General features: G+C 45.5%; 1 protein-coding gene across 1 annotated transcript in view; it reads left to right on the forward strand.

Annotated features, from left to right (window-relative positions):
• Positions 1 to 628: 628 nt before the first annotated feature.
• Positions 629 to 27408, forward strand: part of LOC124606062 (facilitated trehalose transporter Tret1-like) — a 70711-nt gene continuing 43931 nt past the window's right edge. Inside the window, exons 1-3 of the mRNA XM_047138024.1 lie at positions 629 to 686; positions 16442 to 16831; positions 25032 to 25255. Coding sequence (XP_046993980.1) covers positions 629 to 686; positions 16442 to 16831; positions 25032 to 25255 — 672 coding nt within the window. The remainder of the gene's footprint in view (positions 687 to 16441; positions 16832 to 25031; positions 25256 to 27408) is intronic.

The following is a 27408-nucleotide window of genomic DNA, read 5'->3' on the forward strand; positions in this document are numbered from 1 at the left end:
TTACCAGTGAAGAGTATAACACCTCGGTATGTTTCTTTGTCGCCACAATTATTTTGAAATTATTGTCAGTTGCAATTATTGTCTCGAAACTTCGCGCAGTATGAAAACAGATCGAAAGATACTGTGTTGATTTCCGATAAATCTGAAGATGTTCATTTGAACAGTAACAACGTATGACCTTTCTTTCGTAATAGCGAAGGGTCTCAGAATAATGTATGAAAAGAATCATTTGGAGTGGCAGAAGATTAAGCAGGAAATCCAAAAAACCAGAAGGTAGGAGACGTCTTAGAGAGAGTTACGAGGTCATAGTGAGAATTTCCGGAGTATAACAGATGTTGTTCTTGCAGTGTCCTCTCTTTCTCTTCACACAACAGATGTAGATGAATGTCACTGGAACATAACCGATGTTGGCGCAGCAGACGACTCCACTGATCGTATCTAGGGAATGCAATAAAAACTTCTCAACACGCGTCACAACTACTTTGAAGATACATAATAAAACTAACACTTCACACTCAAATAACTGCAGCAGCAGCTTTTCCACTGCTTTTGGTCTCACATTTACTGTGATATCAAGACTTGGATATACACCTGTTTCAGCGACTGAGTGGCAGCAGCCAGCGGCGATATGGGGAGACCGTCTGCTCTACGCAGGAGGTTGCCTCAGGTATTCGCGGCCCTCTCAGGTATGTGTCGAGTTCCCTACTGATACTGTAGAAGCGCGGAATATGTACTTGCTTTTGATGACGTTTTTAAATTAGATTCATTAAAATACGTTTACAAATGGTGAAACCTGTTCTGAAGATCTGTATAAATATAAGTCAAGTAGAAAAGTGGCGATTATGCTAAATCTTACAAAAGGTTGCCAACAAAACGAGAGGGGTGTTGGAGATGGTGAACAAACAGAGGACAGGAATTAGCGTTTCAGAACGAAAAAAGTTGCGGTTGCGAAATTATTTAATGTCAATGATGAATTTCACCCTTTTGGGGCATCATCAGATTCCTAGTGTAACTTTTCCCGTCGCCAGAAACTCCGTCACGCCAGTAAATTTTAGTTTTGTACTAGTAGACAGCATACAATTTAGACCAGTGCATTCTAGTTTGATATTTATGTCGTGCAGTAACTTCTCGGTAAACAGGGTTTCTAATAAAAGGTATCTGTAAATACATCAACTTGAGCCGAGAAATTTATTTCTGTTTAATAGCTTGCGACCTCAGAGTACAGTGAGAAATCTGCACAGCAATTTTTAATCTTACTTTATTCTTCTTTGGTGTATTTCGTATACATTTCAAGCTCAATAGCGCCATTTGAGACCTTACATCTATTTTATACACAGTACGATATGGCTAGGGACTGTGCATGTTGTGAGGGATACAAGGAGAGTTGGCTGCTGTCTGTCAACACAGCTGGATGCTGCGTTGGTTACCGTCGACAAGCTCCTAGCTAATGCTCAAAGTTGGCGCCGGTGACGAGACCTGCGATACCTTTGGTGTCACTGGAATCCCCTGGTGACCCGGACGTCGCTACGGCTTCTGATACGCAACATCTGACCGATCCGTCCTAATTCCAGAGTGGCAGACAGTGGTGGCTTCGGAAGGCGAGAGAGGGAGCTGGCCGTGGGGCCTGGCTCCGTAGGTCTTACCAACAGGTACGAGGTGCTACCCATTGTTGATGATAACTCTGACCCAGCGCGGGATGCCTCTCCTGTTGGGCAGCGGTCGATTTCCCTACCAAATCTGGAAAAGTACAGAGGGTGGGTATGCTTGTCATTGGGAGCTCCAATGTTAGGCGGCTAATGGAGCCCCTCAGGGAGATAGCAGCAAGACGGGAAAGAATTCCAAAGTGCATTCGGAATGTTTGCCGGTAGGTATCATCCGTGATGCCGGCGGCTAACGGGCGCAATGGTTGCAATCGGCTGCATGTACTGGTACAGGTTGCCACGAATGAGGAGTGCCGCTTGGGTTCTCAGGCCATCCTCGGCTCCCTTCGGCGGCCTGGCTGGTAAAGGCAACTAGCAACGCACGCGGGGTGCAGGCTCAGCTGTCTACTTGTAACATCGTACCAGGGTTCATCGCGGTCCTCTGATTTGGAGCAGAGTGGAAGATCTAAACCAGAGGCTCAGACGACTCTTCGACGGTATCAGATGAAAATTTCTCGACCTTCGCTATCGGGCGCAGAATTCTAGGGTTCCCCTGAATTGGTCAGGTGTGCACTACACGCAGGAAGCGGCTACTAGGGTAGCGGAATACGTGTGACGTGCACATGGGGCATTTTTTAGGTTACAGGACCCCTCTCTTGGGAGCAAACACGATTTGCCTGTTAAATCAGCAGCAGCGACCTCGGAGAATCTTGGTCCTCGCAGATCAGAGACTGAAAACATTAATATGACTTTAGTAAACTGCTGGAGCATCTAAGGAAATGTCCCAGATTTAGTGTCGCTTACTGAATGTTATAATGCACAGATAGTATTGGGAACAGAAAGCTGGTTAAACCAGACGTCAGTGACAACGAAGTACTAAGTTCAGATTGGAATGTTTATCGTAAGAATAGGTTACTCGCCAATGGTGGCGACGTGTTTATTGCAGTAAAAAATTCTATAAAATCTAGCGAGTTTATCACGGATTCCGAATGTGAATTAATCTGGGTGAAACTGAGTATCAAAGAACTGTCCAAAATGTTGATCGAATGCTTTTATAGACCAGCTGGGTCAGGATCTATAATTGTAGAGCGCTTCAAACAGAACCTGATCGTGCCGTTGTAATAGGGGGTGACTGCAACTTACCAGGTATAGATTGGGAGTGTCATACCATCAAAACTGGTACCAGACAGGGATTCGTGTGGCATTGTTCTGAATGTCCTGTCCGAGAATTATCTTGTGTAGATAGTTAGGGAACCAAGTCGTGAGGATAACATCTTGGCAACAAACAGACCTGAACTTACCGAATCATTTTACATAGAGGAAGGTATCAGTGTTCATAAGGCTGTGACAGCTTCTATAACGACGGGTCCTACAAGGAACGTTAAGAAAGGTAGGAAGATGTTATTGCTCAACAAGGGTGACAGGATACAAATTTCAGAATATCTCAGCACTCAGCATCAAATATTCGGTGATGAGGAACAACGTGTGGAGAACAAATGGAAAAAATTCAGGGGCATCGTACAATATGCCCTAGACAAGTATCTCCCTAGTAAGGTTTTAAGGGATGGGAAAGATCCACCATGGTTTAATAGCCGTGAAACCCTAACTGACAAACAAAAGCTGAACGAAGCGAAAATGAGCGTAAAGAGAGCAATGAGACAAGCGTTCAATGATTTTGAAAACAAGACCTTGTCAACCGACCTAAGTAAAAACCCTAAGAGATTTTGGTCGTATGTAAATTCAGTAAGCGGGCCAAAATCATCTGTTCAATCTCTCAGCGACCACACCGGCACCGAAACGGAAGACAACAGAGAGAAGGCCGAAATACTGAATTCGGTCTTCCGAAGTTGTTTCACCACGGTAGATCGTATCACTGTCCCTGCTTTCAATCATCATACGAATGTCGATCGCGGAACTGAAAAGGAACTACAGTCGCTTAGTAGTCAGTCAGGCAGCAGCAGCCGACCAAAACAGACAGAGCAACAGGGGAGTAACCACTTTTGTGACATTTACGAGTTCCTAACCAGGAGCGAATTTTATTGTATCATCTGTGTGCTTTAGTAGCTTAGTTTCTTGAGTTTCTGCGTGTAAATTTAATATCTAATAGTCACAGTTCTCGCGTTTTCGTTTGCGTTGGAAAGTAAACCGATTTTTTGACATATTACAAGCTCTTAATCAGGGGCGAATTATTTAGTTTCACATGAGTGCTTCGGTAATTAGGGTTCTGAATATCTGTGTAATATTAGACACAGTTCCTGCATTTTCGTCAGGGTCTACAGTAGAGCTGCGCAGCACGTGCCGATAGTCCGTTTATCAGCATAGTTTAGTTTTCCACGGTCTTTAGTATGGACGGGGACTGCGGATGCGAGCCGAGTTGGTGACACTTCACTCTCAGCTTCAGGCTGTGATGGCTTCGGTTACACAATTTGAGGCTGCAGTGGATGGGCACCACTCTTGTGGGCCGGCCGTGGGGATTCAACGGACGTCCAGCACGTCCGAGTCCTCCGATCGGTCCTCACAGGTAGCCAACCCAGTTACTGCTCGCACTGAGGTTGACCCCTCACTTGTGGTCGAGTGGGAGGTCACTCCAGGCCGAAGCAGGTGGCGAAAGACTTCCCAGGCGGCCGCACGTAAGGCCTCCCCGGTTTGTGTGACAAACAGGTTCCAGGTGCTGTCTGTGGCTGACAATGTCGCTGAGCCAGATGCTGTCGACTGTCCTGTTTCAGAGGGAGCCACTCAGCCGGCAAGATCCGGGCAATCACAGAGGGTAGGATTATTGGTAGTTGGGAGCTCCAACGTTAGGCGCGTTATGGGGCCCCTTAGGGACTTGCCTGCCAAGAAGGGAAAGAAACCCAATGTGAACTCCTTGTGCATACCGGGTGGAGCCGTTCCAGATGTGGAAAGGGTCCTCTTGGATGCCATGAAGAGCACAGGGTGCAGCCAACTGCAGGTGGTTACTCACGTCGGTACCAATGATGTGTGTCACTTTGGATCAGAAGAGATTCTTTCTGGTTTCGAGCGGCTAACAGAAGTGGTAAAGGCTGCCAGTCTTGCTTGCAAGACGAAAGCAGAGCTGACCATTTGCAGCATAGTCGACAGGACCGATAGCAGACCTCTTGGTACAGAGCCGAGTGGAGTATCTGAATCAGAGGCTCAGACGGTTCTGCGACCGTGTAGGCTGCAGATTCCTCGACTTGCGTCAAAGGGTGGTTGGGTTTTGGGTTCCGCTAAGTAGGTCAGGTGTCCACTATACGCAGGAGGTGGCTACATAGGTAGCAGGGGCTGTGTGGCGTGGACTGGTGGTTTTTTATGTTAGAGGGTCTCGGGAAAACACAAGAAGGGCTTCAGTCACAAAGGGTGCAGGCTGAACACAGGAAGAACGTAGATACAGGAACATTGGTATAACAGTTGTCTGTGTTGGGAAAGTACTAGAGCTCCAAGCGCTAATAGAAAGCACCGATGCTCAAATCGTTATAGGCACTGAAAGCTGGCTAAAGCTGGATATAAACTCAGCCGAAATTTTTGCGAAGAACCTAACGGTGTTCCGAAAGGATAGGCTAAACAAGATTGGCGGTGGCGTATTTGTTGCTGTTAGAAGTAGTTTAACTTGTCGCCCAATTGAAGTAAATACTTCCTGTAAGTTAGTATGAGGAGAGGTCATTGTTGGCAACCGGAATAAAATAATAATAGGATCCTTTTACCGACCTCCCAATTCAGAAGATACAGTTGCTGAAAGGTTCAAAGAAAACTTAAGTTTGATTTCAAACACGTAACCGACTCATACAATAATAGTTGGTGGTGACTTCAATTTACCCTCGATATGTTGGCGAAAATACATGTTTAATTCCGGAGGTACACATAAAATACTATCCGAAATTGTGCTAAACGCATTCTCTGAAAATTGTTTCGAGCAGGTAGTTCATGAGCCCACGCGAATAGTAAACGGTTGTGAAAACACACTTGACCTCTTAGCAACAAATGATTCTGAGTTAACAACGAGAATCAAAACCGATAGAGGGATTAGTGAACACAGTGTTATTGTAGCACAATGCCCATAATATAGTAGACTGCAGTCTGTGTTTGCAAGTAGGAGTACTAACGTCAATCAACCCTAACCAAATGAGGTTGCACCAGCGATGGGATCCGCAGACATAATTATCGTGTATGGGCAAACAAATCGAAGCAGCAGAAAAGCAGACAGGTTGTACAGGACAAATATCCGTGTAGAAGACATCCAGTTTAGACCATGTTTCCAAGACGGTTCCATATATCAAGTAAAACAGAACAGTTGGTAGTAGTACGACATAACGACCGAGAAGGCCGACGAACTACACAGGCTCCCGGCTTAGAAGACTCAGTGCTTGCTTGAATGGTCGCATGACCTTCAATCAATACTTGATCAGCTGCATGTGAAACGAATGTTTCTCAGAGTACTGTGTGGCAAGTATTACGGGAAATGCATCTACACAGTACCGTCCACAGGAAGTGCTTGCTTTGACTCATTCTGACTTCGTACCTTGAGTCGCGTTCAGCCAGTGGCTCTCGCAGCGGAATATTACACTAAAGTGCCAAAGAAACTCGTACATGCATGCGTAATCAAATACAGAGGTATGTAAACAGGCAGAATATGGCGCTCCCGACGGCAACACTTATATAAGACAATAAGTGTGTGGCTCAGTTGATCGGTGTTACAGTCGGGGCCCGAGAGATTGGACACAGCATCTCCGAGGTGGCGATGAAGTGGGGATTTCACGAGTGTAACGTGAATATCAGGAATCTGGTAAAACATCAAATCTCCGACATGGCTGCGGCCGGAAAGAGATCCTGCAAGAACGGGACCAGCGACGACTGAAGAGAATCGTTCAGCGTGCAGATTGCTGCATGTTTCAGTGCTGGGCCATCAACATGTGTCAACGTGCGAAGCATTCAACGAAACATCATCGATATAGGCGAAACAACATAAATATGGGCTTTCGGAGCCCAAAGGCCAACTCGTGTACCCTTGATGACTGCAGCACACAAAGCTTTACGTCTCGTCTGGGCCTGTCAACACCGACATTGGATGATTGATGAATGGAAACATGTTTCCTGATCGGACGAGTCTCGTTTGAAATTGTGTCGAGCGTATCGACGTGTACGTGTATGGAGACAACCTTATGAATGTCAGCAGGCGACTGTTCGAGGTGGTGGAGGCTCTGTAATGGTGTGGGGCGTGTGTAGTTGGAGTGATATGTGACCCCTGATACATCGAGATACGATTTTTACGGGTGACACGTAGATAAGCATCCTTCCTGATCACCTGCATCCATTCATATCGATTGTGCATTACGACGGGCTTGAGCAATTCCAGCAGGACAATGCGACACCCCATAAGTCCAGAATTTCTACAGAGTGGCTCCAGGAATACTCTTCCGAGTTTAAACACTTCCGCTGTCCAAAAAAACTTCCCAGGTATGAACATTATGGAGCATATCTGGGATGCCTTGCAACGTGCTGTTCAGAAGAGACCTCCATCCCCTCGTACTCTTACGGATTTGAGGACAGCCCTGCAGGACTCATGGTGTCAGTTCCCTCCAGCACTACTTCAGATATTAGTCGAGTCCATGCCACGTCATGTTGCGGCACTTCTGCGTATTCGTGGGGACCCTAAACGATGTTAGGCAGGTGTGCCAGTTCCTTTGGCTCCTCAATATAAATAGTCACAATAGTCATGTTTGGGCCGATGAAAGTCCCCACGTTACAGTTGTGAAGAACCATCTACACAGATTGTCAGTGTGGTGGCAGGCATAGTTAATTATTATGTACAAAGCCCTTTTTTCCTTCCTCCCCACTTAAATGGAGTAGTGTACAGGCATACTATTCAGGTCCTGGAACATAACACCCTAGCTTTTCGTCGAAGGTTGTGGTTCCAGCATGATGGAGCTTCACCTCACCGTGGACTGAGATTTCGTGAACACCTGGATCAGACGTTCCCTGAAAAGTGAACAGGCGACAAAGCCTGGCCCTGGTATATGTCATTTTGAACAATTTTTGAACATGTATCAGCTTGTGAAACTTGTACAGCTAAATGGAACTCATTATTACTGTATTGAGACCTAGGATTTACGATCTCGCTGGCATCAAGGTACGAGCGCTGCTACTAGTCCTCCAACAATGGAAATTATCTGAGGTGATGTGTGGCGCCAGCCGATGGAACACAGCGAGCGAAGTTCGCCCCGCGGCGCGCTGGCAGGAGATTTAAGAGTGCCTTCTCTCACGTAGATGTGTACGTAGATGTGTACGGCCCTCCGGGTGCCCATGACGAAGATACCGTCGATAACGCGTAATATGTGGATAATTAATGAATTAATGTGTTGGCTGAGTCAGGAAGTTTGACGTAAAAGTTTTCGGATAAAGAGCGAATCTCTTCAGAAAGTGTTCTAATTATCATTGTAGACTGTCGAATTTCTAGCACATAATGTGGTATTTAATACACTGCCCGAAAAAGAAGAATGAAGCATCCAGAAGGGAGAGACGAAACGAAATGAAATCACGGTTTGATAGGATGTGTGACGTAATTTCAGTGATTGTGAAATCGAGTCAAATTTACAAAGAACTTGGCAGTATTGACCCACTTACTAGTATGACGCATCAACCCTTCTGGCGTGGATACACACACTGGTTGGGATAGGTATCATAAAGCCGTTGGATCCTCTCTTGAGGCAAGCTAGTCTGCCACTGTGATAAATCGTTCTATGTATCCTGTATAATCGCGCTGGTACTGAGTCAACATTGGAGCATTTGCCAAATATGTTCTGTTGGGGACAGATCTAAGGATGTTGAGGGCATAGGAATACCTCAACATAACGCAGACAGTTCATAGAGACACATGCTATGTGTGGATGAGCATTGTCATGTTGAAATATGGCTGCCCAGTAGTGTCGCATGAGATTTAACACGTGAAGTCGCAGGATGTCTATCGCGTACCGTAATGCCCTCAGTTCCCTTAATCACCACCAACCGTAACCTGAAGTCATACCTAATTGTACCCTACATCTTGACGACAGATGTAACACTGCTATGCCTGTTGAAAACATTGCAGGAATGGAACCTCTCCCAAGATCGCTGCCTTACTCGCCAACGTTGGTCACCCAAGGCAGCGGACAATCACAATCCGTTGCTGAACACATTGCAACGACATTCATCAGCAGTCCATACGTCCCGCTCACGACACCAATCCAAACACAGCTCTTTGTGTTGTGGTGAACGGCAGCCTACACATGGGACGCTAATTCCCTGTCCATCTGCTGCTAGTCCCATACTAATGATGTGGGATGAGACGCAGTGTTGCAGGGAGTCCATTAGTTGTTCTCGGATGCAGCTGCAGATGTGGTGGTCAGACATGGTCGACTGTAACCCTGACGACGAGATTGCCTGCCCTCTCGTTCTCATGCACTCCACCACCACTGTCACACTGAGAGTCCCACAAATCTAGATATAACAACAGCGAGCAAACGGAGACCTACAGTGTGGCCCCTGAGGTAGTTATGACGCTGTTTCAAACGAGTACACTGCATCCTCGAGTCAGTCAGAGTGATCACTCAACTTCTGACGCTGCTCACGCCTTTTACGTACTATACCAGGCCTGGTAATACACAAAACATGAATAACAGTAAGACACTCTGGTGGCCATTCTACTGAACACAAAAATCTCAACTCAAATAGTTTATTTACACGCCTATGGTGTGTACCTGTATGAAGTTCCATTGCCATCAGATCAGATCATCTGAATGCTTCACTTTTTCGCCATGCAGTGTGTTATTTGCAATGTCTTATATTGGAGAAACAGAGATTCTTTAATATGTGTAGACGTAGAATGTTCTCATATGGGGCTGGGATTCATCATTACTGGTTTTATGAAGTTAGAGACTTATTCCGATTTAGAGACGACTTTCTGTTTTTTAAGGGTTATAAGGCAGCTATCCGATTACGTCTATTATATGCCACTGAAGGTAAGACATTTATTTAAGTGATCTCAATGATGTTTGGTGGACTGAGACTGTGGAATGATTTCATTCAGTAACATAGGGGTGTTGGTATATTCTGTCATTTACTTGAATAACAAAGTGTTATAATTTTGCTTGCTTTTATTTTCACTCGCCATTCTGTAAAAAATTTCTCAAGAATCAGCAGAAATCATTGTAGTCAATTTTAAATGTTCATTACGGACTCACTGCCTCCTTCATTGGAAGAAGTTCGACAAATCATTCAACTGCTCAAGAATAATAAGGCAACTGGAGAGGACTCTATCATTGCCCAACTTTAGAAATGTGCTGGAAGAAACGTCGTGGGCAAGGTCACCGAGATCATGCAGAACATCTGGGAAACAGAGAAATTGCCACCTGATTGGAACACCACTCTGATTCATCCCCTTCACAAAAAAGGGAGATGTTACCGATCTGAATAACTACCGTGGAATTTCTCTTGTCCCGGTAACATACAAGATTCTCTCCAAGGCATTACTAACAAGGGCAGAAGACCAACTGGACAGTCGACTGGGAGAATATCAGGGAGGCTTCAGGAAAACCAGATCCTGTGCTGAACAGTTCCTCAACCTTAAAACGGTACTGGCATACTCCAAGATGAGAAACCGCAAAGTGCTGTCACCTTTGTTGATTTCAAGATGGCCTGATAGAGAACCCTTAACAAAATACTCTAGGAATTAGGACCAGACAACAAAACCCGCAGACTAATTCTAGGAACCTTGACAAACATCCAGTTGGAGGTCAAATTTAGAGGAGAGATCTCAAAAACCTTCGAGATAAAAACTGGAATGAGACAAGGAGATGGACTCTCCCCTCTTCTCTTCAACTGTGTCCTCGAAAAGGTTGTGAGAGAATTACGCAACGAACTTACCAATTTTGGTGTCCAGAGTAGTGTCTACCTGTGCCGTAAGAACGAAGGAGTGATTGAAGATTGCCTGGCGTTTGCAGACGACATGGCACTAAATGCTGATTATGTTGAAATGGCAACACTGCAGGTAAACTGCCTCAGAAAACAGGCAGCCGAAGTGGATCTTCAAGGGTCGCTGGAGAAAACAGAGTTCTTCACCAACATCAAAGATGCTCACAAAGAGATGTTACTAGACCAGGGAAAGACAAAAAAGACTGAGAAATTTAAGTATCTCGTCGAATGGATTGAACCCAACTTATCAGAAGAAACGTCATTATTCATGAGAGTCAAGAAATTGGAACTAGCCTATCGACTGACTATGAACACCTACAACAAGAAATGCCCGTCACGCAACCTGAAACTGAAGCACTACACATGAGTCATACGACCAGAAGCCCTGTGTACCATGGAATGTCTTTCTATGAACCGGAGAGGTTTGATGGAGAAATTGGAAGTCAGAGAGAGAAGAATCTTCAGGAAGACCCTAGAAGAAGCTGGGGAATTCAGAAGGCGCGTAACTCGGGGCTCTACGAACATATCGAGAGGCTCTCTGACTGTGCAAGAAAAAGGAGGGTAGCTTTCTATAGCCATGTTGCAAGATTGCTTCCAAACAGGTTGATCAACAGTCTGTTCACCTTTTGGCAAAACAAGAAGGTTCGCACCACTTGGCTGACACAAAGCGAGAAGGACATTAAGGAATTGGGAATAACTGATCTCCAGAACAGACAGTCTGTGAGGCACACCCTGAAGGACGTCCGGGATTTCAGGAAAAGACCCGAAGAAAAGGTACCCCCTGGACGGAAGAAATGAAGGAGTTACACCGACAAGAAGAAGAAAAAATGGTGCCCACCCCAAAAATGAAGTTTAATGTACATTATTTAATCACAACAACACCTCGCACGTCGGTGGTGAGACAGGTAACCAGGACCTATCGTTGCCATGTAGCAGGGTCGCTTGCTTGAAGCCAAGTGTGTGAACGACCGGATGAACGAAAAGCGAGTGAGGGAGAAACAGGGCTGGTCAAGCAGCTTCGCTACACTGGTTTAAGGGACACAGTTTTGGGATTTTTGCGCCCCTGGACACAGTGCTTGTTTCGTATACTCTTTGATTCTGTTTGTACTGTAAATCTGTAATTACATGTGCTACGTCTGCAGAAGATGTAAATATCTGACTGGGAATTTAGTTCCAGATGGGCTCAATTGCAATATCAAATTGTTTGCTGACATTGTTCTTGTCTACAGGAAAATATTGTCACTGGGTAATTGTAAGGAAGTACACAAATTCCCTACTTGGTGTAATGAATGACAGCTGTATTAAAATGTGGATAAATGCCCAATAAAGCCTACAACGAGAAATAACCCATCAGTATCTAATTACAAGATACTGGTGGGCGTCTTGGGCATGTCACGTTGTATAAATGATTAGGGACAATATAGAGAAGTGATTTGAAATGGATCGATCATGTAAAATCAGTATTATAGAAGGCGAATGGAAGACTTTGAGTGCACCACATTTCATGTTCTATCAGTTGCATTTCTCCTGAACTTCCAGTGGTCCATATTTCACTTCCATAGAATGTTGTTATCCAGACATACAGTTTCAGCAAGTTACTCCTCTACTAACATCAGTATTTGATGTTAGGAGAGTATTTCTAGTGAAGAAAACTTATTTATGCACACCATTGTGCCTCTGACATGAGACCTCGGCTGTAAACAGTGATAAGGGCCATGTTGGATGTATCAAGAAATTTTACAGTAAAGTTCCAATAAATTCTCATAAATAAGATACTTCAAGTAGAACCATTGTGATATTTTTATTCAGGAAAGTCATTGTTTTCAAATTATTCTAGAGGAATGGCATATTTTTAAAATCGTAAATTCTGTCCAGAACTGTATTCTTAAAAATTTGCCAATGATTGCTTAACATTGTTTACTTGCGAATTGAATGGACTTAATATCGGCTGCCTTTGACTTACCAATGTTTACACATTTACCGAGTAAACGAAAAATTTCTGTGAAACCGCTAAAAATGCAAATTTAAAAGGTCTGCATTGTTTCAATTTATGATGCAAAGATTTGCATTACTACTTTTTGAAACAATTAAATACAGCAAACTCAAGAGTAATCTACGATTCAGCACAGTGTTGAGGGTGGTCTTTAATATTTCTACCATCACACTGCCATGAAGATCGACGTAAGTAATGGTAAGTGAGGCAAAAATTATTTACCTGATTACAAAATTATTCACTTTACCTGACTAGCAACAACTTTTGAAGTACACTTGCTTTCAGGAACATAGTCAGGATCTTTACCTGAACTGTAGCTATTAATATCACCTTCAGATTTGTACAAATCGTCCCTGAAAAGCATTTTTCTGGCACACTGCACACGTTATAGCTACTAGCAACCTCGTTTATGGCATTTGCCACTGTTGACGTGTACACATCCTGACGAAGTCGCCATTATTCAGAATCTGAAGTTAGTGATAGAGCTGCCATTTCTTGGCCTATTGTGAAACTGTCAACCAATATGTGTTAAATGCAATAATTCTGCTTCTCATTGATTGCCCTTTGCCGTTGTTTACAGCTGAGTGTTCATTTAATACTTAATTTTCCCATTTCATGTATCCTGGCTTCATGGGTATGAGAATTTCTTTGATGTTAAGGAACTCTGTTTTCTTTTCTGCTTCACTTAAATGGAGATATATGGTGTCTGTACAAAACATTCCGGAACACTGTCCACAAATACTGACTGTGCATGGTCTCCTTCGAAATACACTCCTCCACAATTGATACACCGCTCCTAACGCCATTTCCTCTTCCGGAAGCGATCTTGGTACACCTCTTGCTGGATTGCGCGAGGCGCCGTCTGCGAATTTTTTTTTATCTCGTCTATCGCTGCAAATCTTCGTCATTTCAACGGGCTTTTCAACTTCTGAAATAAAGTCCTCAGGGGCCACGTCTAGAGAATACGGATAATGAGCTAGCACAGTGATTTCGGTTTTTGTGCAATAGTGAGGCACCAACAGGGATGAATGTGCGGGTGCGTTATCGTGATGCGAGAACCATAAGTTGTCTCGTCACATTTTAGACCGCTTCCTTCTCTCATTTTCCCGCAGGCGTCGCAATACGTCACGGTATCGATTAACAGTTTGTAGCTTTGGCCCGAAGTGATGATGAACTAATCTTTCAAAGTCAAAGAAAACTATCAGCATGGCTTTGACAGTTGACTTGACCTGACGAGCTTTTTTTGTCTTGGATAACCTTTCCCGACACTTTGCGAAGACTGAATCTCGGTCTCAACATCATAAATGCAGACTCATGCCTGATCACCAATGGTACATTTAGCCATCGGGAGAGCGTTACAAATCTCATAGAAAGTTTGAAGTGGGACACACTTGCAGATAGACGGCGCGCTAAACAGAAGGGGTTGCTCACGAAATTCCGAAATCCGATCTTCACCGAGGATGTAGAGCATATATTATTAGCACCAAGTTTCAAATCGCGCAATGATCACCATTCAAAGATAAGGGAAATAAGAGCTTGTACTGAGGCGTTCAGGCAATCGTTTTTCCCTCTCGCGATCCGCGAGTGGAACAGAAAGAGGGTGTGGGGATGGGGTGGGGGGGGGGGGGGATATGACTTTGGCGCGAATTGTGCCCTCCGCAACACACCGCTTGGTGGCTAGCGGAGTATATATGCAGATGTATTATTTTCTTAAGGAACATCTAGTTCACATATGGGTGATTCAAAAGCCTTTCACAGATTGCAAGTAGAACCCTTCCTGGTCTTGATTCATTAGCCGTGTGATGAACTTGGTGACGACACGATACATTCCAAGAAGCTTATCAGGATTTCATGACATGATCACAGAAATATTGCTTCTTCTGCAATCTCTCGGACAGTCAGTCTTCTATTGGCAAGCACAATTTCACTGACTTTTTTGACATGAGCGTCACTGGTAGACGTCAAAGGGCGTCCTGAACGAGGGCCATCTTTTAACTTCCGTCCGGCCACTTTTAAACAGTGTGAACCATTCGTAACTCGAGTACGGCTAAGAACTCGCCGTCGTAGGCACCCAGCATCATTTGGAGTGTGTCTGTAAAGGTTTTCCTGAGTTTCACGCAAAAGTTAATGCAGGCGCGTTGCTCCTCTAACTTTGTCACCTCGAAATTCTCAAACTGTGCGACACCACGTTCTACTCAGTACAGCACTGAACAACAACTAACCGACATGCGACAATGAAACTTCCGGTATCCAGAATGAGATTTTCACTCTGCAGCAGACTGTGCGCTGATATAAAACTTCCTGGCAGATTAAAACTGTGTGCTGAACTAAGACTCAAACTCGGGACTTTTGCCTTTCGCACGCAAGTGCTCTACTAACTTTTTTTTTTTTTCGCTTCGTTCGTTGTATCTGCTCGGGGCGGACGTCGTAAGAAACCCGTTTAAGTTCGTTGTTGATCGATTAACTCAGTTTTTTTTTTATTACAGAGGGCTGCTAACCCTCTGACCGAACACGCTGAGCTACCGTGCCAGCATTTTTTGCTCGTTTGGTCTGGGCGAACGTCATATGACATCCGTTCAAGGTGATCGTTGATTCCTTCACTCGTTTTTTTTTTATTACAGAGGACAATCGGCCCTCTGGTCGAACACGCTGAGCTACCGTGCTGGCGCCAACTTAGCTACCCAAGCACGACTCACGCCACGTCCTCACAGCTTTACTTCTGCCAGTACCTTGCCTCCTACCTTCCAAACTTTGCAGAAGCTCTCCTGCGAACCTTGCAGAACTAGCACTCCTGAAAGAAAGGATATTGCGGAGAAAAAAAATGGTTCAAATGGCTCTGAGCACTATTGGACTTAACTGCTGTGGTCATCAGTCCCCTAGAACTTAGAACTACTTTAACCTAACTAACCTAAGGACATCATACACATCCATGCCCGAGGCAGGATTCGAACCTGCGACCGTAGTGGTCACGAGGTTCCAGACTGTAGCGCCTAGAACCGCACGGCCACTCCGGCCGGCTTATTGCGGAGACATGGCTTAGCCACAGCCTGGGGGATGTTTCCAGAATGCGATTTTCACTCTGCAGCGAAGTGTGCGCTGATATGAAACTTCCTGGCAGATTAAAACTGTGTACCGGACCGAGACTCGAACTCGGGTCCTTTGCCTTAAGGCTCGGTTCGCAGAAGAGCTTCTGTAAAGTTTGGAAGGTAGGAGACGAGGTACTGACAGAAGTAAAGCTGTGAGGACGGGGCGTGAGTCGTGCTTGGGTAGCTCAGTTAGTAGAGCACTTGCCCACGAAAGGCAAAGTCCCGAGTTCGAGTCTCGGTCCGGCACACAGTTTTAATCTGGCAGGAAGTTTCAAACTTCCGGTAGTTACACATTAGACGCATGGGTTAGCCACAGCCTGGGGGATGTTTCCAGAATGAGATTTTCACTCTGCAGCGGAGTGTGCGCTGATATGAATCTTCCTGGCGGATTAAAACTGTGTGCCGGACCGAGACTCGAACTCGGGACCTTTGCTTTAAGGCTCGGTTCGCAGAAGAGCTTCTGTAAAGTTTGGAAGGTAGGAGACGAGGTACTGACAGAAATAAAGCTGTGAGGACGGGGCGTGAGTCGTGCTTGGGTAGCTCAGTTAGTAGAGCACTTGCCCACGAAAGGCAAAGTCCCGAGTTCGAGTCTCGGTCCGGCACACAGTTTTAATCTGCCAGGACGTTTCGAACTTCCGGTAGTGACACAGGTGTGTGCAGGGATGCCAAACGCACTCTATCACACCATCGGCGCGAAATTACCATTGTTCCGGAATTTTATTAAAATGACTCGTACTTGTGGTCGTGCGGGCAAGCTGACGTTTGGTGACTCTCTGCAGCGACGCTGGGCGGCTTCTCGCTGGGCGCGGTGCTGGGATGGACGTCGCCGGCAGTGAAGCCACTGATGAAAGAGGGCCTGTCCGACGAGACGGTGTCGTGGCTGGCGGGCGTGACGCCGCTGGGCGCCCTGGCGGCCATGTTGGCGGCGGCCGTGCTGCTGGACCGCGTGGGCCGGCGGCGCGCGCTGCTGGCCACGGCGCCGCCCTTCGTCGCCGGCTGGCTGCTGCTCGCCTTCTGCCGGCACCCCGCAGCACTGCTCGCCGGCCGCTTCGTCACCGGCTTCTGCGGCGGCGCCTTCTCCACCGCGGCGCCCGTCTACATCGGGGAGATCGCCGAGAACGACATCCGCGGCGCTCTCGGCGTCTGCTACCAGCTCATGCTCACTGGGGGTAACCACTCTGTCTGACTACTACTTCCAGTTCATTCCACGTTCCGGAAACCGCGCCCATAACGAATGAGAGTACAAGGACGCTGAAAGCTGAGCGTCCACTAGGTGTGAGTGCAAAATATTGGCCGAGCGGTCTGAGGCGCTGCAGTCATGGACTGTGCGGCTGGTCCCAGCGGAGGTTCGATTCCTCCCTCGGGCATGGGTGTGTGTGTTTATCCTTACGATGATTTAGGTTAAGTAGTGTGTAAGCTTAGGGACTGATGACCTTACCAGTTAAGTCTATCTATTGATACGTAATCAGCATGGTTTCAGAAAACATCGTTCTTGTGCAACGCAGCTAGCTCTTTATTCGCACGAAGTAATGGCCGCTATCGACAGGGGATCTCAAGTTGATTCCGTATTTCTAGATTTCCGGAAAGCTTTTAACACCGTTCCTCACAAGCGACTTCTAATCAAGCTGCGGGCCTATGGGGTATCGTGTCAGTTGTGCGACTGGATTCGTGATTTCCTGTCAGGAAGGTCGCAGTTCGTAGTAATAGACGGCAAATCATCGAGTAAAACTAAAGTGATATCAGGTGTTCCCCTGATCTATATAAATGATCTGGGTGACAATCTGAGCAGTTCTCTTAGGTTGTTCGCAGATGATGCTGTAATTTAGCATCTAGTAAGGTCATCCGAAGACCAGTATCAGTTGCAAAGCGATGTAGAAAAGATTGCTGTATGGTGTGGCAGGTGGCAGTTGACGCTAAATAACGAAAAGTGTGAGGTGATCAACATGAGTTCCAAAAGAAATCCGTTGGAATTCGATTACTCGATAAATAGTACAATTCTCAAGGCTGTCAATTCAACTAAGTACCTGGGTGTTAAAATTACGAACAACTTCAGTTGGAAAGACCACATAGATAATATTGTGGGGAAGGCGAGCCAAAGGTTGCGTTTCATTGGCAGGACACTTAGAAGATGCAACAAGTCTACTAAACAGACAGCTTACACTACACTCGTTCGTCCTCTGTTAGCATATTGCTGCCTGGTGTGGGATCCTTACCAGGTCGGATTGACGGAGGACATCGAAAGGGTGCAAAAAAGGACCGCTCGTTTTGTATTATCACGTAATAGGGGAGAGAGTGTGGCAGATATGATATGCGAGTTGGGATGGAAGTCATTAAAGCAAAGACGTTATTCGTCGCGGCGAGATCTATTTACGAAATTTCACTCACCAACTTTCTCTTGCGAATGCGAAAATATTTTGTTGAGCCCAACCTACATAGGTAGGAATGATCATCAAAATAAAATAAGAGAAATCAGAGCTCGACCAGAAAGGTTTAGGTGTTCGTTTTTCCCGCGAGCTGTTCGGGAGTGGAATGGTAGAGAGATAGTATGATTGTGGTTCGACGAACCCTATGCCAAGCACTTAAATGTGAATTGCAGAGTAATCACATAGAAGTCCCATAAGATTTCTGACACTTTTTTTTTTTGCAAAATATTGAACCATAAAATTGAATAGTACTCAGCTGTTGTATAAACTAAAGCAAATGCTGTTATTCTCAGAGTCGTCATCATCATCATCATTATCATTTAAGACTGATTATGCCTTTCAGCGTTCAGTCTAGAGCATAGTCCCCCTTAAAAAATTCCTCCATGATCCCCTATTCAGTGCTAACATTGGTGCCTCTTCTGATGTTAAGCCTATTACTTCAAAATCATTCTTAACCGAATACAGGTACCTTCTCCTTGGTCTACCCCAACTCCTCCTACCCTCTACTGCTGAACCCATGAGTCTCTTGGGTAGCCTTGCTTCTCCCATGCGTGTAACATGACCCCACCATCTAAGCCTGTTCGCCCTGACTGCTACATCTATAGAGTTCATTCCCAGTTTTTCTTTGACTTCCTCATTGTGGACACCCTCCTGCCATTGTTCCCATCTACTAGTACCTGCATTCATCCTAGCTACTTTCATATCCGTAACGTCAACCTTATTGATAAGGTAACCTGAATTCACCAAGCTTTCGCTCCCATACAACAAAGTTGCTCGAAAAATTGAACGGTGCACAGATAACTTAATCTTGGTACTGACTTCCTTCTTGCAGAAGAGAGTAGATCGTAGCTGAGCGCTCACTGCATTAGCTTTGCTACACGTCGCTTCCAGTTCTTTCACTATGTTGCCATCCTGTGAGAATTTGCATCCTAAGTACTTGAAACCGTCCACCTGTTCTAACTTTGTTCCTCCTATTTGGCACTCAATCCGTTTATATCTCTTTCCCACTGACATTACTTTCGTTTTGGAGATGCTAATCTTCATACCATAGTCCTTACATTCCTGATCTAGCTCTGAAATGTTACTTTGCAAACTTTCAATCGAATCTGCCATCACAACCAAGTCATCCGCATATGCGAGACTGCTTATTTTGTGTTCACATATCTTTATCTCATCCGGCGAGTCTATTGTTTTCAATATATGATCCATAAATAATATGAACAACAGTGGAGACAGGTTGCAGCCTTGTCTTACCCCTGAAACTACTCTGAACCATGAACTCAATTTACCGTCAACTCTAACTGCTGCTTGACTGTCTATGTAGAGATCTTTAATTGCTTCCAAGCAATTAAAGTTCTCAGAATCTTTGGGATCAGAAAACTTAAGCACACTGAACAGAAATTTAAGTCACCCACAGGAGACATCTTGCTAATATTGCGTAACACTACCTCTTACTTGAATAACGGCCACCATTCACGGAGGTTTTTAATGTATCTGACATTTGTTTACATCACCTCATTGATGATTATACCGTGTGATATCGGCTGCCTCGAAGTACGTACGATATATTATTTTTTAAACATAACTCACGACTCATCGCCTTCTACGAGGGTCACTCCAAAAGAAATGTACACTATTTTTGTAAAAATACAGTTTGCATTCTGCATGTGTGAAAGTTTTACAGTATGTAGATACATCCTTCCCGCTTGTTTTCAAACTTAGTTCAACCTGTTCTCGTGAGTGGCGCCGTCACAGGATGTCTTGAAGGTGGCTGCTACGCTTGACGATCGACAGAAGCAACGTGCTGTCATAGAATTCGTGTGCTGTGAAAACGAGACAGTGGGAAACATCCACAAGAGGTTGAAAAAGGTGTATGGAGATGCTGCTGTCGATCGCAGTCGGTGGGCAAGCAGGTTACGTGATGAAAGCGGGCACGGCAATATTGAGGATTGTCCTCGCAGCGGCGGGCCTCGTACGCACACAGTCTAGACAATGTGCAGAGAGTTAACGAACTGGTGACTGCTGACAGACGCATCACAGTGAAAGAATTGTCAAGCTACATTGGGATAGAGGAAGGAAGCGTTTGCAGAATATTGAAAGTGTTGACATTAAAAAAGGTTTGTGCCAGGTTTGATCCCAGGATGTTGACAGTGGCTCAAAAAGAAACAAGAAAAACGGTACACAGCGAACTTTTGGAACAGTACGAGAATGGTGGAGAAGAATTCCTTGGAAGAACTGTGACAGGTGATGAAACATGGCTCCATCATTTTTCACCAGAGAGGAGGAGGCAATCAATGGAGTGGCATCGTGCAAATTCACCCAAGAAAAAAAAGATTCAAAGCCACACCTTCTCCTGGAAAAGTTATGGCTACAGTGTTTTTCGATTCCGAAGGACTCTTGCTTGTGGACATCATGCCAAGTGGAACCACCATAAATTCTGATGCATATGTGACGACACTGAAGAAACTTGAAGCTCGACTGAGTCGTGTTTGACCACATCGGCAAAAGCAGGATGTTTTGCTGTTGCACGACAATGCACGGCCACATGTCGGTAAAAAAAACCACGGAAGCGATCACAAAAGTCAGATGGACAACACTGAAACTCCCGCCTTACAGTCCTGACCTTTCTCCATGTGACTACCATCTCTTTGGGAAACTGAAAGACTCTCTTCGTGGAACAAGGTTTGAAGATGATGACTCTCTTGTGCACGCTGCCAAAGAGTGGCTCCAACAGGTTGGTCCAGAATTTTACCGTGCGAGTATACAGGCGCTGGTTCCAAGATGGCGTAAGGGAGTTGAGAGGGATGGAAATTATGTGGAGAAATGAAAATATTGTTCCTAAAGGATGTATCTACACACTGTAAAACTTTCAAACTTGTAGAATAAAAGATGGATTTAAAAAAAATAGTGTGCATTTCTTTTGGAGTGACCCTCGTATTAAGGGCGTTCAATAAGTAATGCAGTACATCTTCGGTTGAAATACGCAGAATATTCCAGCTTCAGGCACTATAGTTTCATAATGTTCTGATAGGGGGCGGTGCTATACGTTGTCTGCAAAATGGCGTCTATTACATGGATGCGTTTCAAGCAGAGAGCTGTCATTTAATTTCTCTTGGTGGAAAACCAGAGCACTGCAGATATTCATAGGCCCTTGTAGAATGTCTACGGAGACCTTGCGGTAAACAAAAGCACGGTGAGCCGTTGGTCGAGACGTCTGTCATCATCGCAAGTAGGCCGTTTAAACCTATCCTGTCTGCCACATGCCGTCAACCGCAACAGCTGTGACTCCTGCAATATTGGAGTGGCCGGACACACTCAGTCAAGGTGATTGATGGGGCACAATCGAGCACCGGGCCGCTCAACTGAACATCTCTGGTGATGTGTTGACACACTCGTCCACCAGTTGGGGTACTCAAAGATGTGTGCCTCCTGATTTCCTCGCTGCCTAACAGAAGACCTAAGAACAACGAAGGCCCATCTGTCCGGAACTGCTTCCGCTTTACGATGCTGATCGTGAATATTTTTTTCGAATTTCGGCACAGGCGATGAAACATGGGTTCATCACCAGAGCTGGAAACAAAACAGCAATCCTTGGAGTGGCGTCAAGCCAGCTCCAACTAGGATCTCACACCTTCCCACTTCCGTCTGTTTGGCCCAATGAAGGTTGCATTTAGTAGGAAGCAGTACGTAGCTGATGGGGAGGTTATTGCTGCAGCAAGAGGTTGGCTCCGATGTTACTGTAGAGTAGTACCATGTCTCCATACAGTCACTTCTAGTAAGGTGGCGTAAAGCTATCGCACTCAACGGAGATTATGTTGAAAGATAGGGTTTGCCGGCCGTTGAGGTCGAGTGGTTTTAGGTGCTTCAGTCAGGAACCGCAATGCTGCTACGGTCGCAGGTTCGAATCCTGCCTCGGGCATGGATGTGTGTGATGTCCTTAGGTTAGTTAGGTTTACGAAGTTCTAAGTCTAGGGGACTGATGACCTCAGATGTTAAGTCCCATAGTGCTTAGAGCGATTTTTTGAAAGATAGGGTTTTGTAACCAAAATAGTGGGGAACAATATGGCGTATTTGTATCGTCAATAAAACCAAATTTCTTTCAGAAAAAATAGTGTTGCGTTATTTGATGAACGCTCCTCGTACAAACTGCAGGTACTTGGTAGTCACGTATTCCCACAGGTATGCCATATATTGATGAAATCAGATTGTTGAACAGAGACCACATACAGCTATCAAATTGCAGGGATGTTGATTGCTACGATTCACTTTCTGTTGCAAATAATCTTATGCATTTTCTTTAGGATTAATACCGAGAGATTTTGCGGGACAGTCCAGGTGTAATAGGGGGTTTGAGTGTTTGTCAAACGCGCGACGTATGAGTGTAGCCCTGTGAACGTGTTTTTGGAAGATAGTGCCCACAGAACACTCGTCATTAAGATGTACGAGAAAGAGCGGCACGTCATTATCGAGAATGTGGAAATAAACATCATGGGTAACGTGAATGAGAGGAGTCCAGTCATGACACGAAAGACTGTATGAAATATCACAGAATCACCTGTGGCCTGTAGTTTTTTTTTTTTTTATGGGACTTAACTTCTGAGGTCATCAGTCCCCTAGCACATAGAACTACTTAAACCTATCTAACCTAAGGACATCACACACATCCATGCGCGAGGCAAGATTCGAACCTGCGACCGTAGCGTGGCTGTAGTACACCGTCCAAATGCTAAACAGTTCATTTGAAAACAGCAAGAATCGTGACACGTCATACGACACTACGTGCCTCCAGTCAGCTGGTATCAAGTTTTTGTGATGTTTGTCCCATTTGTGCTTCTCTGAGCAACGGTCTTTTGTGAATGTAAATGACATGCAGTATTCTTAGCAATGTTCGCTCGGTAACTAGCTGAGGTACATCTGTACTCACTCACAGCAGCAATTACTTGATCCGATTTGGTCTGACAAAAGGTGACTCTTGGAGGCTAGGATCTTTTTACGTCTATTGTCCATAGGCCTTGTGGCATGGCTGCGAGTGGAACGCCATTCCTCTTAGACGCGCGGGAGAGTCCGCGTTAATACACTACTGGCCACTAAAATTACTACACCACGAAGATGACGTGCTAAGGACGCGAAATTTAACCGACAGGAAGAAGATGCTGTGATATGCAAATGATTAGCTTTTCAGAGCATTCACACAAGGTTGCCGCCGGTGGTGACACCTACAACGTGCTGACATGAGGAAAGTTTCCAACCGACTTCTCATACACAAACAGCAGTTGACCGGCGTTGCCTGGTGAAACGTTGTTGTGATGCCTAGTGTAAGGAGGAGAATTGCGTACCATCACGTTTCCGACTTTGATAGAGGTCGGATTGTAGCCTATAGCGATTGCGGTTTATCGCATCGCGACATTGCTGCTCGCGTTGGTCGAGATTCATTGACTGTTAGCAGAATATGGAATCGGTGGGTTCAGGAGGGTAATACGGAACGTCGTGCTGGATCCCAACGGCCTCGTATCACTGGCAGTCGAGATGACAGAAATCTTATCCGCATGGCTGTAACGGATCGTGCAGCCACGTCTCGATCCCTGAGTTAACAAGTGGGGACGTTTGCAAGACAACAACCATCTGCACGAACAGTTCGACGACGTTTGCAGCAGCATGGACAATCAGCTCGGAGACCATGGCTGCGGTTACCCTTGACGCTGCATCACAGGCAGGATCGCCTGCGATGGTGTACTCAACGACGAACCTGGGTGTACGAATGGCAAAACGTCATTTTCTCGGATGAATCCAGGTTCTGTTTACAGCATCATTATAGTCGCATCTGTGTTTGGCGACATCGTGGTGAACGCATATTGGAAGCGTGTATTCGTCATCGCCATACTGGCGTATCACCCGGCGTGATGGTATGGGATGCCAATGGTTACACGTCTCGATCACCTCTTGTTCGCACTGACGGCACTTTGAACAGTGGACGTTACATTTCAGATGTGTTACGACCCGTCGCTCTACCCTTCATTCGATCCCCGCAAAACCCTACATTTCAGCAGGATAATGCACGACCGCATGTTGTAAGTCCTGTACAGGCCTTTCTGGATACAGAAAATGTTCGACTGCGACCCTGGCCAGCACATTCTCCAGATCTCCCACGAATTGAAAACGTCTGGACAATGTTGGCCGAGCAACTGGCTCGTCACAATACGCCAGTCACTACTCTTGATGAACTGTTGTACCGTGTTGAAGCTGCTTGGGTAGCTGTACCTGTACACGCCATCCAAGCTCTGTTTGACTCAATGCCCAGTCGTATCAAGGCCGTTATTACTGCCAGAGGTGGTTGTTCTGGGTACTGATGTCTCAGGATCTATGGACCCAAATTGCGTGAAAATGTAATCACATGTCCGTTCTAGTACAATATATTTGTCCAATGAATACCCTTTTGGCAAATGGTTCAAATGGCTCTGAGCACTATGTGACTTAACTTCTGAGGTCATCAGTCGCCTAGAACTTAGAACTAATTAAACCTAACTAACCTAAGGACATCACATACATCCATGCCCGAGGCAAGATTCGAACCTGCGACAGTTGCGATCGCTCGGTTCCAGACTGTAGCGCTCAGAACCGCACAACCACTCCGGCCGGCGAATACCCTTTTATCATGTGCATTTCTTCTTGGTGTAGCAGTTTTAATGGCCTGTAGTGTACAACAACAGATTCGGCATCTTCATGCTCAGTGTGACCTTGGATACGTTCAAACGCAACATCTTCTTTCGGTCTAGTCTCCATCTCGAACTTAGTACCACAGACTGGCAGATACATCTCACATCATTGCCATGACTTACGTGAGCTCAAAAGTCAGTGTTATATTTGTATCTGTTGGTGTTGTGGTACGCGACGACCTGGTGGTTTGCCAATGTGTAGGTACTGGATGACCGATTTTTGCTGTCCGCAGGTATCCTGTACGTGTACGTTGTGGGCAAGTGGGCCACGCTGGTGTGGCTGTCCGTGGTGTGCGCCATCCCGCCCATCGTCTTCTTCATGCTGTTCTTCTTCATGCCGGAGTCGCCCATATTCCTGCTGTCCAAGGAGAGACACGAGGAGGCCATCCGAGCTCTTCACTGGTTCCGGGGCGGAGACGAGGCAGACATCACTGACGAACTGCTCGAGACGGAGCAGGTAGGACGCCTGTACATTTCCTTTTCATCACTAAGGCGATCATAAATCTACAACTGTTCTACGCAAACCATCATACGAGGTCTGTTGTTTGATGTACAGCGTGTCCCACAATTAATGTGCCAAGATGTTAATCTAAAGAGGACTTATTGTGGCCACTACCGCGCCCACCTGCCAAACAACATTTTATTAGAAGCACTTGAGTTTTGACACACATTAACTTCCAAATTTTTCAGCCGACCGTCAGAGAAAATAGCAGCAAAAACACTAAATCCATCGAAAACGCCAGGGCACTCTAGGAAACAACAAAGTTCGTACAATACAATATATATTTCTGTTGCTTGCATGGGGGCTAGCTTACAAGGATGTACTTATGTTCTTGCGACTTTACCAGCTGCATAAACCGCTCTTCCCAAGTAATGGCGGCCATTAACAGATTGTTGATATCTACTACTACAAAAAAAAAAAAAAAAAAAGAAAAGAAAAAAAAGACATGTAAGTGTGGATGACTGAAACAAAGAGCATTGCCTCATGTATACTCTCGCACAGCTAGGTATAGTCGACAGGCCTGAGATCATAATGTTAGTGCTACAACGCATATATTACAAAGTTCTCAAATTGTGAACCCTTGTTCCTATTATAATTCATAAATCAATTACAGAATACATGTTCTTTCTGAACTGCAATTTTTTGGAAGTTATGCTAAAACGATGTTCTAAGCACTGAAATAAACAAATTATTGTTAATATAAGTACACTGCTGAAAAGAATAAGAGGAATATGAATTTCGGCTTCTGCCATACTTCATTCAGCAATAACTGAGGACTGAGTTTTTATCAAATTATACTTCGTCTTTCACAGATTAAGTACACGACACAACGTCGTTACATTGTCGATCGTTTACATAAAAAGAGGAGAAATGTCTTACAGGTGTCGAAAACAAAGTGGAAACAATGATTCGTCCCTTCATCTTGGATGCCTTGCATTCGAATTTGAGAGCTTCAATAACGTGCATCCCTCAGTGAGAATTTATCACAGTCTGACACCTAAGCCGACTGGAGTGGCCGAGCGGTTAAAGGCGCTACAGTCTGGAACCGCACGACCGCTACGGTCGCAGGTTCGAATCCTGCCTCGGGCATGGATGTGTGTGATGTCCTTAGGTTAGTTAGGTTTAAGTAGTTCTAAGTTCTAGGGGACTTATGACCACAGCAGTTGAGTCCCATAGTGCTCAGAGCCATTCTGACACCTAAGTGACGTGCTCCATGTAGGTCTGTGGAGGTCACCCTGAGATACCCGTTACCACTTTGCAATGGGAGCCCATGAGAATCCTTGGATAGTCTATGTTGGAACAGGACGACCATCAAAACGTCTGTGAAGCATGTCGCACATACGCACGATGGAGTTTATGTCTGGACTTACCGCCAGCCATTCTATTACTTCAATGTCGAGATTTCGCAAGACATCCCTGCTGACGCCCATCATATGGGGCCTGGTACTACAAGAAATTCAGTGTCACCACCGTATGCAGCAGGGTCCAAATGATCTGTTCTATGTACTGCCTGGCTTTAAGACGACTATCGGCAATGACAAGCTCTGAATTGCTGTCAGCACTGAATCCTCCCCACAATAACACAGATCCTTGGAAATCTGTCGACTACGTGGAGAACATTTGGCACGTACTGCTCACCACAGGTCTCGCACACGAACACGGCCATCATCTTGCGTCAGAGAATGTCTGAACTCGTCTGTGAACACGTTTCACCAGTGTCGAAGTTGCCAGTTGACATGTGAAAGGCAGAACTGAAGCCGAGGTGCAACGTGCTGTCGTCTCAAGCGGGATACTGGGCGTAAGGTCCTTTCTTGTACACTGTTAATTAAAGTCTCAATGGACACAGCGCCTCCAGTGGCCCTTCTGAGAACGTCCTGCAGTGCTCTGGCGGTATCCGTACGATGCCGCAAAGCGCAGATGGCCAGACACCGGTCTTCAAGTGGGTTTGTAATGTGTCTGCGATCTTGTCCAACTCGCCTTGTGCACTGATCTGCCTCTCTATAGCGTGTCCACAAACTGTGGATGATATGCGGAAAGAGTTGCATTGGATGAGTTTGGTTGAATACAACGTTCAAAAATGACAACTGCCATCTGTGTACCTCATTAGA

This window comes from Schistocerca americana, chromosome 3, assembly GCF_021461395.2.
Source record: "Schistocerca americana isolate TAMUIC-IGC-003095 chromosome 3, iqSchAmer2.1, whole genome shotgun sequence".
Lineage (NCBI taxonomy): Eukaryota > Metazoa > Arthropoda > Insecta > Orthoptera > Acrididae > Schistocerca > Schistocerca americana.